The sequence below is a fragment of the Nymphaea colorata genome, chromosome 6, assembly GCF_008831285.2.
Source record: "Nymphaea colorata isolate Beijing-Zhang1983 chromosome 6, ASM883128v2, whole genome shotgun sequence".
Taxonomy (NCBI): Eukaryota; Viridiplantae; Streptophyta; class Magnoliopsida; order Nymphaeales; family Nymphaeaceae; genus Nymphaea; species Nymphaea colorata.
In genome coordinates this window covers 1,250,186-1,261,792 of record NC_045143.1, presented here as the reverse complement: position 1 = coordinate 1,261,792, position 11,607 = coordinate 1,250,186, and the positions used below count along the sequence as shown (strand labels likewise).

Below are 11,607 nucleotides of genomic sequence, written 5' to 3'. Positions count from 1 at the left end.
TTTATCAAGCTAAGCATCTCAAGTCAGATCCAATGCATCCCAGAAATCCCACTTTGATGGCAACTTCGTAATGTAAGAATTTTATATATATGTGTTTCAAAAATAGTTTCGGTTGAAAATGCAAAAGAAAAAAAAAAATCCAGGTGGACCTGCCTTATTACAGAAATGGACCAGTATGGCATTATCAACCAATATGCACTGATACTAACTACAGTTTTTTTCTGCACCAACGGAAGTAGAAAATATAGCAGAAAGATGGTTACTGAGTTGGGTTGAGATTTCCATAATCACAAAGTGCAACCACAAGGTAAATGGAAGACCCATTACATGGTATGGATACTGTCAAGCGAAATACTCCTCTATGAAAATGTTGCCGTGAGACCTTCTTCTCAGGCAAGCGCCAAAAGTACACTTGACATGGAAAATAAGATATCCTTAATGCAAATGCCACTATCATCGTCCAATAAGACGGTAATTTAGTTGAAGAATAAATGGTAATGGTATTTTAGATTACACTGGTTCCCTCATTACACAATACCTCATCCCAGAACATATATACATAGCAGAATCATTCCTGGTTCATGCTGCATGAACGCCCCCGCTAACATCTCAAGGAGGTCATTTTACAATTATAAGCAGTAAATGCAGATTACATGTAAGATCAGCTTGGCAGCAGCACCAGCATCTGCAGATGGCATTAGCTATCAAAAGAAGCCAAGTTTGTCACAGCGCATATATTGTCTTGTGATCAGTCGGCACATACTCTGAATTGGATGCCGGTGAAAATGAATAGGTTTTTGACAAACTCATTGAAGACCTCCTAAGACTCTTATGATTGGAAGATTCAATCCGATGTCTGACTACCAAGAAGCCAAGTATACCAAGTGTTGTCACCATTACTATTGTTCCTATGACAGCCACAGTTATTGCCAACCATATTGAATCGCCCCCTACCACTATGAAAGACAAAGCTATAAAAGCAACTGATATCAACACGCATGCCAACCACATAAGTTTGTTAATGACAGCCATCAACCGTTTTTTGGCCTTGTTTTCTATGACCACCACTGACGTCTGAACCACAACCACTGCCAGTGAAATGAATAATGCACTGGAATCAAAAATCAAGAAGACTTGGAAAAGAGGCTGAGGAGAAATGAAGGCTGCTCCAAGAGCGAGTTTTGGGGTCACATTAGATGGATCATCCACGTACTGACCAGGTAAGGTGAAAATGGCAGCAAAAGCGACAGTAGCAATGAGAACAGCAACCACCGTAGTGGAATTTATTGCATTATTTAGTCCATCAGCATTAAGTTTCTTGAGTCCACTTGCAATTCGTTGGACCCCTTTTCGTGTCTGAATCTCTTGCTCGATCTGTGAGTGCACCTCATGCTTGATGTCACTGACTGATTGTTTCAGTTCTCTTGCAGCATTTGGCGGACTAATATTTCGTGCATAATCAACACCAGCTTGCCTTAGTATAGATGCAATTTCAGGCTGGCTGCTCTTTTCTGCTGTGTCGAGAGCAGTTTCTGCAGATCTATTCACGATTTTGGTGTTGATGCCCTTTACTTGTAGCAGCTTCTTCACAGTCTGTAAGAGCAAAAAGAATTTTGTTATAATTTGGCCAATGAGTAAGACTTCAAAATTCAGATACCCGTAGCTCAACATGACCATAAACCATATAGTTAAATACTTTAATGCCTTCAACAAAAACTTGGCATATTTTACTGTCATAGCAGTATCTGTTGCGTCATTTTCACCATATATCATCACATGCTAGTGAAGGATCAAAAAATGCCAGTGAAATCCGGTGTGTTAAACTGTTTTTTAGACAACTATTCAAGAACTAAGCTGAACTACTTAAGATTCAAAATCAACTCTAAAATACTTTAGATAAGCAACCACATCTAGTTAAGAAATTAAGGATTTAATAACAATATTATGTTCCGACCATCCTCGACTTATGGGCCTATGGTATTTGATGTCCTTGATACCCCCATCAAAACATAAGCTTGAGTTTATAGACTGCAAAATTGAATGGCCCTATAACTGAAGAGACAAGATTAAAAGGATATGTTGGAAGTTTTCGGCCATAGCCAGATGAATTACCTACCAAGTTTATGAAAGCTTTGTGAGTAGAAGTTATAAAGTACTTTTTCTTTTGTCATCAAGCCAATTCATGGTGATAACCTACTGGAGGAAGACATTCCGCAGACAAGACGTCACACGCATGTTGGGGTTTCTTTTGTTGTTATCCTAAAAGAGCTTCACAGGTACAACACTACGGAGTATGGATCACCCTACCAGGCCTACGACTATAAATGTCTTGAATACTGATGACAGCTGATGTGACTTAAGAAAGGAAAAGGAAATTCCAAGTGCTGTCACTAACATGTCATCTCTACAAATAACAAGGAAAGATGAACATACAAGATAAGACGCACAGCTTGGTTGGTGAGACCAAATCAATCTTGTAGTCAGGCTTGATGCCTTCACGAACCTATTCTAGCAAACTGCAGATACAAAAATTTCAATGCTCCATGCTTGACATGATTCTGATAACTTATTGTCCCCATAAAGCCACTACAGACTAAAACATTTGCACAAACTAGAGGAACAAACACAGAAGCCATATCCTTGTGAACTACAACATAATCTAAAAAATTTTTCCTATTCCATGTCATCCTCATGCAGAGAAGCAAGACCAAACCTCCACAAGTAACAAAGTCAGATTCAGAAGAAAACAATTTTTTGGTAGAATAGAAAATGGATATAGGACGTATGCTGGAGCAAAAATGTTCATGCAGCAAAATGAGCCCAACAAAATATTGCATCATCATCCAGAGAACTTTGTGTAAGAACTATTGCCTTAACAGAATTTAAAAGAGAAAATATAATCACATAAAGGAACGTCAGGAGGACTCCTGTAGCCTTCTCATATAATTTCATCCAGAAAACACTAGTGATTACAACACTACGCTTATTCTGCTTCTTTTGTCGCTTGTACCCTTCTGAATGTTTATGGTGGTTCATGTCTTCTAATAATTGATACAGCAATTGGAATCTCTGTGGACTCAAGCTAAAAGGCGTTCTTGTATAATAGTTCTGCACGTGTCATAGAGCCATCAATGTTCTTTCTTTGATCAATTTTCAAATATGCAATTGACATAAACAAATAATCTATTCCAATTTTCAAGTTCTGGACACAAACCAGAAGCAGCATCCCCAGGCCACTTGACCATGCATACTTACTTTTCATTCGAAGCCTAGTTTCTCCGACGATCCACAATCATTTCCTTGTTCAAAAAAGCAAAACAAGACAAATTTCCTTCATGTTCACTTGAACTTCTGTTACATCCATCACATAGACGATCACTAAGCATTCCATTACCTATTTCTAGCTCAATTCTTAGTTGAATAGAAAGATAAGCCAATGCAAAAACTTTACCCGAATTTCAGCTTATTTTTGAAGTGTGATTGGTAGTGGACAACATAAGAGAGCATGAGCTTTAAAAATGGTAAAAGTTCACCAATATTAAATGAATAATTGTCAACACAACTGACATTGTTTAGTCACTATTCCTCAACAAGTTCCATCATTGCATCTTCAAACTTCAACTCTAAATCATGATTCCTCTCAACTAAGCAAAGACCATAGAATTTCCCACCACTAAGGCAGCATTATATAGGGAAAGTTCTGGTATTCATTTTAGTGACAGTGCATATAACCAGGAGAAAATGTGTGGAAAAGAAATCATCTTGATTCCCAAAGAAAGTCCAGGAAGAATGCAACTCTAATATATATATGCTTAAAAAAATGCATTTCATGGTAAAGATAACTGACATAGGGAAGCAGAAATTAGCAGATAAAAAAAGGAAAATTCCTCTAAAATCAGCTTTCTACCAGTCCATCACATGACTGTAAACATTCATATTCCACAGTTATAATATCTTTATACAATTATATCCAGTATCAAAGGATCCAAAGAAATGCACCTCGGAACGGCCCTTCCGTGTTGCAATATGCAATGCTGTATTTCCTTTCTTGTCAACTGCATTAACCAATGGAGCTCCAAACTTGAGTAATTCCTCCACCACTTCAAGGGTCTGTCCCTTTACAGCCATGTGTAGTGCCGTCTGTCCCTTGTTATCAGTTATCATGACAATCGCAGGATCCTTACTTGTTAGTGCAATTACTACTTCCAAATGTCCATTTCTAGCGGCCGAATGCAGTGCAGTTTTACCATTGCTCTTTGCAATCCTCAGAAGGCCTACATCAGTTTCTAATATCAAATTTACAATCTCTGTATATCCTTGGTTTGCAGCAGTGTGTAATGGTGTGGTATTAGCAAAATCCACAGTGTTCGCCAGTTCTGGAATGGCTTCCAGGAGGTCCTTGACGATATCTGCACAGTAGTAATCTCGACATCACTCAGGTTGTAGTTTGATGGCCATATAGGATGCTTGATTTACTAAATGTTCATAAATTTTTGGTAAACGTATCTAAATAAGTGTCGCTTTAACTAATAAACTACATCAACAAAAAGAAAAAGGACTTCTACACATGAATTGTGAGCCCAAACAAAAAGGCAATCGAATCAGCAAACACAAATCAGACTAGTGATCTAGATAAACAAAAAGCAACAAAACTGAAATTCAAAACTGAAAAGTCACTAGGCAAATGATTGTCAATCAACAATTGCAAATACACATTTGGCGTCATCCATTAGGGGAAAAAAAAAAATCCATCGTAGGTGGATTATCTTCGATCAGTACCTGGTGCACCATACACAGAATTTACCATATGGACAAGTATGCACATACGCACACACACACACACACGTGAAAAGCATATTTCTAGAGACAAACACTAATGGAGGAAAACAGAATATCCAGTGAAAGAAGAAGAAGAAGAAGAAACGATCCCAATCCACAAGTAAAACAATATTCTGCACCAGAACAAACAAGATTATAGCACGGAGAAGCAAATTTTACATTCATTTGGATTTCAAGAGTAGAAATTTCATTAAGCCAGATGCCAATCAGCTGAACTCACCGACGTCTCCTTGCTTTGTAGCTATATGAAACGCGTCATACCCATTTTTGGCCTTGATCCCAGCACACGCAACATCCACAAAATTCAGAAGCTCCTTCGCAAGATCAACATAACCGTATTCCACGGCGACGAAGAAGGCGGTCTCCCCCGCCTGGTTCTGCATACACAGCAAATCGTCCAGAGCAGCGCGATCGGCACACTCACCGAGTATCTGCCTCACCGCTTCCACGTCCCCCGCCCTCGCTGCCGAATGCAGGGGCGTGTCGTCTCTCTTCCCCGTGAGCTGCTTCGTCATCTTCTTCCTCCGTAAATTCTGCTGACCCTTGCAGTTCTCCATCTCCCCACCACCAATAAAGAAGGGAAACAGCGGAATCCCGATGTGGGCGTTCGCTTTTCCTCGATCTGGGACGCTAGCTCATCAGTAGATGCCGCAAGCCCCCTCTCCCACGTTGGAAAAATCTTCACCACTACCACCACCACCACCACTCAGATAATGGGATTCATCCTTTTCTTTGCACATGGTGAGCGGGGCCAACCATCAACCTTAACGCTATGACTCTTTCTTTTTATCAACTAATCCCAGCGTCTGGACTCAACAGTTTCGTAGTGCAGACGACGCAGGCGTCGTCCGTGGACGGCAGCCAATCATGGCAAAGAAGAAGAGGAGGCTTGATGATGAGGACGATGACGACGACCGGAGCGGTTGATGACGACGACCACCCGAGCATTGACCCGGCCCTCGGCCTTTCGGTTTAGCGGGAGGTGGAGGAGCAGGGAATCGAGGAATGTAACAAGATTTTGTGGCCTTGCAAAAACAGGAATGACAGTCTGTCTCGTCCGCTACGTAGAGAGAGAGGTTGGGTTAGTATTCCACTTTTTTCCTTTTGCCACCTTCCGTCCTCTTATTTAAATTCTAAAAGGCATCCTTATTTTCAACAATTTCGTTCAAGTGCCTAACTTTTATCTCATAATTGACAAGCGATACAGAGACATGAAAGAAGAGCCTCATTTTTCCATGTTGAATGTCCACAAAATCTGAAACCTCAAATATCATATGGAATGAATCTGATAATTATTAATTAGATCCATCATTTTGGATCCCAAGGTCCAATTCTCCAGCTTGAGACCGTCCAAACTACCCAGAGGCCAATAACAAGGTTGCATTAAAAAAAAAAAAAAAAAAAGGGGAAAGCAGATTTTTATTATATACAGTATTAGGTAAATGTAGTGCGGGCGCATATTATAAATATATAAAATATTATTAAAAAAATATGTAGAGAGAAAGGGCCGGCAAACATCCTCTGCCCCCATGTTCGGATATGAACAAGTGCGTGCCCCCATCACATTCACACCTGTGAAATGGTCTATGACTTCATTCGCTACTTGGTAGCGTACCACTAAAAAAGAAATAAAAAAAAAAAAGATAAAATAGACATCCCGACAAAGCTAGCTCACATGCTCGCGCCAGAAGCCTTATGGGTTTGGGGCTAATGGCTGGTCACTAGTTCGAGTGGCATTGACACCAACCCGAGAAAGAAGGATATTGGTCGAACCTTCTTGATAAGGCCAGGACCTCACGGTCCTGCTAAGAAACAAAAATCGTTGTTTATCTTATAACACTTTTAATTATAAATTTAGAGTAAATCCATCAGTGGGCCATGCTACGTTTTGGAAAACAACATTTTGCAGGTAAAATTTTAAAAAATTTCTGGTTGGCCCATGTAAAGCTTTTAAAAAATTATTGGTGACTTTTGTGAAAATTTTTCAGAAATTTTATTTTTGTATTTAGGTGGATTGTTGGTCCCTTTTTTATTTAAAAAAAAAAAACGAAAGTCCACATTCATGACACAGTAGAACTACTATTCTATTAATATGTTGTAACTTTTAAGGTAGATTCATGAAACACTCCTAAAGTGCCTTTGCTACCAAACTAACTCTTATAAAGTTCACAACGACTTACTTTCACTAGGCTTCATGACCAATTTGCCCTCAATAAGTAAAAACAGTTAATTCCATAAATATGCTCCAATTTTTAGTAGATTTATGAGACACTCTTAAAGTGTCATTGCTACCAAACGACCCTTTAGAATTCACACCTCAGAAGTGTCATGGCCGATTCGCCATCAATAAGTAGAAAAAGTTAATTACAAGAAGTTAACTTCGTGATTAGGCATTTTACCTTCCCTTTTGGTTATGATGGCGAGCACCTTTCTTCTTGTAAGCATCTTTTGGGCATGCGCTTCATACTTTAATTGCTTTCCCTTTTATATTAGTGAGAAAAAAATTATATTCTATGTTTCTAAATCATCTGGTTAAAGGAACCATACCTCAAAAGAGAACTTAGACCCAAATGAAACCAATTAGTGGTAGAGCCACATAATATAGGTTACTTGTTACCATATTCCACTTGCAACGGTTAAATATTCTTTTTTTTAATTAATTAATTATATATATATATATATATATATATATATATATATATATATATATATATATATATTATATATATATATATATATATATATATATATATATATATATATATATATATATATATATATATATATATATATATATATATATATATATATATATATATATATATATATCAGTGGACCGGATTGAAGGGCATGTGTTACCAACCAAAAAATTAATAAACCCTACCCGACAACGAGCGGATCAGTAATCACTTTCAAGCTTAAACAAGGAACTTTTTTTCTCCGTCTCTTTACTGTAATGGGGCCAGCCAATCTCCTTTTCCTGCTCACCAATAGTTGCTCAAAAAGTGAGACCGAATATCAAAAGGCTCCTACTTCTCATAGGGATTGGAGGGAAAAGGGAGAAAGAATAAATTATCTCAGTCAAATATTAGATCAAGTTGGTGAACTCTCTAGTCTCTACACGATCGAGTCTGATGTAATTACCTTTTGGTTTTTTGTTAAATTCAAAGCTGCCTTATTGGCAGTCCATAACATTCATTAATTAATATTGCTGTCTTACTTTTCATTGACTCCTTCCTGAAATAATTAGGATATTTAAGATAATTAAATTCATTCTTACTGCTGGCAATCATCCAGAAATATAATATGTAAAGAAAAGTTAGAAATCTGACATCGAGGACTAACTTGAATTGCCTTAATGGATGGTAGAAATGTGTCTGTACGACAGGGATCCTTTCCAAAATAACGTTATCACTTTACAAGTCGCCCATTAATAAGCAAATAAATGCGACCGCTGGGATTCATATGACTGCAGTCATTAATGTTCAAACCCTTGAAATATTACTTCTTTATGTAAGAAGATAACGTCAATATTTAAATACGCCACAACCTCGTGGTGAGTTTTCCCGTTTAATAGATTGTTAAAAAACAATAATATGAAAAACAAAGACATAAATGATGAGTTCAATTGAAATATGCGAGTAACCCTGCGTCCCTTACACACTTATAGTCCAGATATTTCATGACACAAAAAATGGTAATAATTTTTTAACATATAAGTACTTCTTGTAGGTGAGTAGGAAGCTAATCTCGTTGCTTTGGTAATGACTAAAGGACCTTCATTTATCTCATTTTGTTAAGATTCAGGGTTGCTTTTAATATTTTAAGGTAATATATCAGTTATGCTTCACCTTACATATCGATGATTCTCAGTGCTAACTCCTCAAAAATATAGGTTGTTCATTTCTCAATTAAAGTTGCACTAAGTTTGAAATATGTGAATACAAATATCCTTGTTGGGAGATCTTCCTCTTGACATAATGGAGGGGTCCCCTTAATTTAGAATTTTGAGAACAACTACCCAAATTGGGTAGGGCGCTTGCATTGAATTCTTGCTCTTACAAGTCACTTGTTTTCCATGATGAAATCATTTGCTCGGCGACATCAGATTAGAATGGTAACTCTAACTTTTCAGAATTATCGAACTAGCGACATCAAATTCAATATGATAGACGGTTAAAAGAAAAACAAAGAGAAAAAGATCATGAATTTTATTATCTACCATTAGTTCACACTGTTTTTCTTGTTTTTCTCTTAACCACAGATGAACGTCTCTAATTAAATGGTTGAGTGACTCTTATAATCTAAATTATATATATATATATATATATATATATTCTGGTAAATGGTGTTCTAGTTGATACTCAATAATGTAATTGCTAAAAAAAAAAGATGGAGAAGATGACAAAACGGTTCATATTGCTAACAAGAGAAAGATGGAATAGATGACAAAAACTTGGACTCATCTCTATCGTTTTTGCAAGACTTCTGACTTATTCTTCCCTATTTTTCTGTCATACTTTACCGTCGGTCTCTCCCCGTAATATCGATCGGACAGCGACGTAATAGTGTGAAGTCGGCAGCTGCCGGGAGATTTTGAACAAGAGAGAAGAGAGGAGACTAGAGGGCTGCACATGAGCTGGGTTTGTCCATATATATTTGGCCTTTTCTTAACTGTTTCGTGATTTTCCCGGCGGGTTTTCAAAAACTTGCAAGATCCCAGGAAGAATGCAAGACCTTCAAAATGTTTTAGCAGAAAAGAAAACCATGGCTTTAACAACAGAAGCGTGTTCGTGTATGATTATTTCACATTTAATCAAGCTTGAAATAGAGGTATATATGTACTACTAAATAATGTTAGAAACTTTAATGTGTTACTTTGTGTTAATATTATAAAGCTGTTGTAAACTTTTCATTAGGATTATTATATAATGGCAAAATCTATCGTTATTAACACGACAGGAGTTTTTCTTTTTTTTTTTTTTTTTTGGTCTGTTGGGTAGTTGATCCACAATTCTCATAATTAAATATATGTACGTAGACAGGCATATAGTGATTAATTCTTATAATATATCCTATACTTACATAAATTAAAATAAATGATATGTTATATATTGAGATTTGCCTTCAACGACAGATTAGTTATCTTGTCATTTTTCTTTCTAGAGAAAATCATTGTTGAGAAAATTCTTTGTGAAAGGATCGCGACTACTTTTGACTATTCCAAAAAGAACCAAAAAAGTCGCCATTAGGTCAACCAATCTGGAAAATGCGGAAAAAAGAATCAGCATAAGGACGGGCAACTTAGGACAAGAATTCCAGAAAAATGTTTCTCATCTTCCCAATTGAAGGAAAAATCATGCAATTGCCACCTTACAAAAAGAAGCGCTACTTTTCTACCTGCTGAAGATTTTATAACAGCACTTTGTTTTTTTGTTTTCCCCTTTGTGCTTTCCTACTCAACTCCATTAATAAAAGCATGCGAGTTCAACTCCTCGAATTTGAGTACTTCAAAAGTTTAGCCTAAAAAATATGCATATATAATCAAAATAAATTAGGATTATCTGAAATGTTCAGGTAGAGTGTCAACAACGATACATCTATTCAGAGTCACACAACTTACTCATAAAGATTTGTTTGATTCATAAAAAAATAACAAGTGTTAGATATTTTCATCATGTAGTATTAGTTTATACCTTTTTCCTTTTGTTTTTTATCTCAATCGTCCATTGTCACAATAAATATGATGACCCTTTTGTTTTTGAATATTTTGCTCCCCAACAGCATCAGCCATGATGTCATACTTAGGATCAAAAATTGATTTTTGTAAAGATTATTCTCAAGAGAGTTCGATGAAGTTGCTTCTTCAATGCCTTAAACCCTCAAAACCTTGCATGAGTCGCATCCTCACTTGCAATACACCCAAGCTAATTTTCCCCAAAATTGAAAACCAATTATTTCCTAGAATCTCGTGCCACAGTTGAATATATTCAACATAATTTTCTTGTTGATGCATGCCTTGTTTGTGATCTTGGTTTTTTTTTTTCCAAAGAAAAAACAAAATGATGACCTTGGATCTGATCAGAGCAAATTAATCGACTTTTAATGGATTTAGTCTTTCTTTTACGATGCAATCCGAAACTTGTTTGTTTAAACAAGCTATTAAAATTTTATTTTTGCAAGTTATATTGCTCATCCGATCGACCATTTAATTAATCATGCATGCCGTCTTAATTTGTTGCCCGCTTCCTTATTTTTTGATGTTCACGTTATTGGTTTCTCATTTAATTTATTTTTTTCCTAATTTTTAATATTTTATTTTTTTTAAAATAATTTACCATATTTTTCATCTTCGCCATGTTATATATACCCAAGAAAAACCCAATTTAAAACACTAAAAAGGTTTTTGTGGCTATGATTGGAACGTTAATTCACCTGTTTCTTTCGTGCTGACCTTTCACCACAAAAAGTGGAGAGAGTGACACGTCCAATAAAAGAGGATTGTTTCTAACAACAAAAGCGATCAATCAGAAAAAAGCGAAGACAAGTTATTCTCGCAGAGAATTAAAGTAACCTTCACATCCAGACATTCAACTTTTACTTGTACTAATTACCTCTCGATTTTTTTTTCCATCTTAGAAAAGTATGTCTCCGCGGCAAGGACACTCGAGATCCATCTAAAACCTGCAACTCCTTTTCAGATCAGATCTACATTTGTGCGGAACTCCTAAACTTTGTTATTCTGGTGCACTCCATTCTGATTCATGA

At 36.6% G+C, this 11,607-nt stretch overlaps 1 protein-coding gene across 1 annotated transcript; it reads right to left on the bottom strand.

Moving 5' to 3' along the window:
• Positions 1-418: 418 nt before the first annotated feature.
• Positions 419-5,884, bottom strand: LOC116256718 (ankyrin repeat-containing protein At5g02620). Its single transcript, XM_031633168.2, has 3 exons — positions 5,060-5,884; positions 4,000-4,409; positions 419-1,593 (listed from the first exon to the last, which is right to left on the bottom strand). Exons 1-3 carry the CDS (start codon positions 5,394-5,396, stop codon positions 724-726), a joined length of 1,617 nt encoding a protein of 538 aa, XP_031489028.1. The 5' UTR covers positions 5,397-5,884; the 3' UTR covers positions 419-723.
• Between the last annotated feature and the right edge of the window lie 5,723 nt (positions 5,885-11,607).

Excerpts from the sequence above, each read along its gene's own strand:
- LOC116256718 (XM_031633168.2), bottom strand. The coding sequence starts at position 5,396 with ATGGAGAACTGCAAGGGTCAGCAGAATTTACGGAGGAAGAAGATGACG. Across the intron at positions 4,410-5,059 it reads TACAAAGCAAGGAGACGTCG|ATATCGTCAAGGACCTCCTG; the intron begins GTGAGTTCAGCT and ends ACTACTGTGCAG. Across the intron at positions 1,594-3,999 it reads CACGGAAGGGCCGTTCCGAG|ACTGTGAAGAAGCTGCTACA; the intron begins GTGCATTTCTTT and ends TTGCTCTTACAG.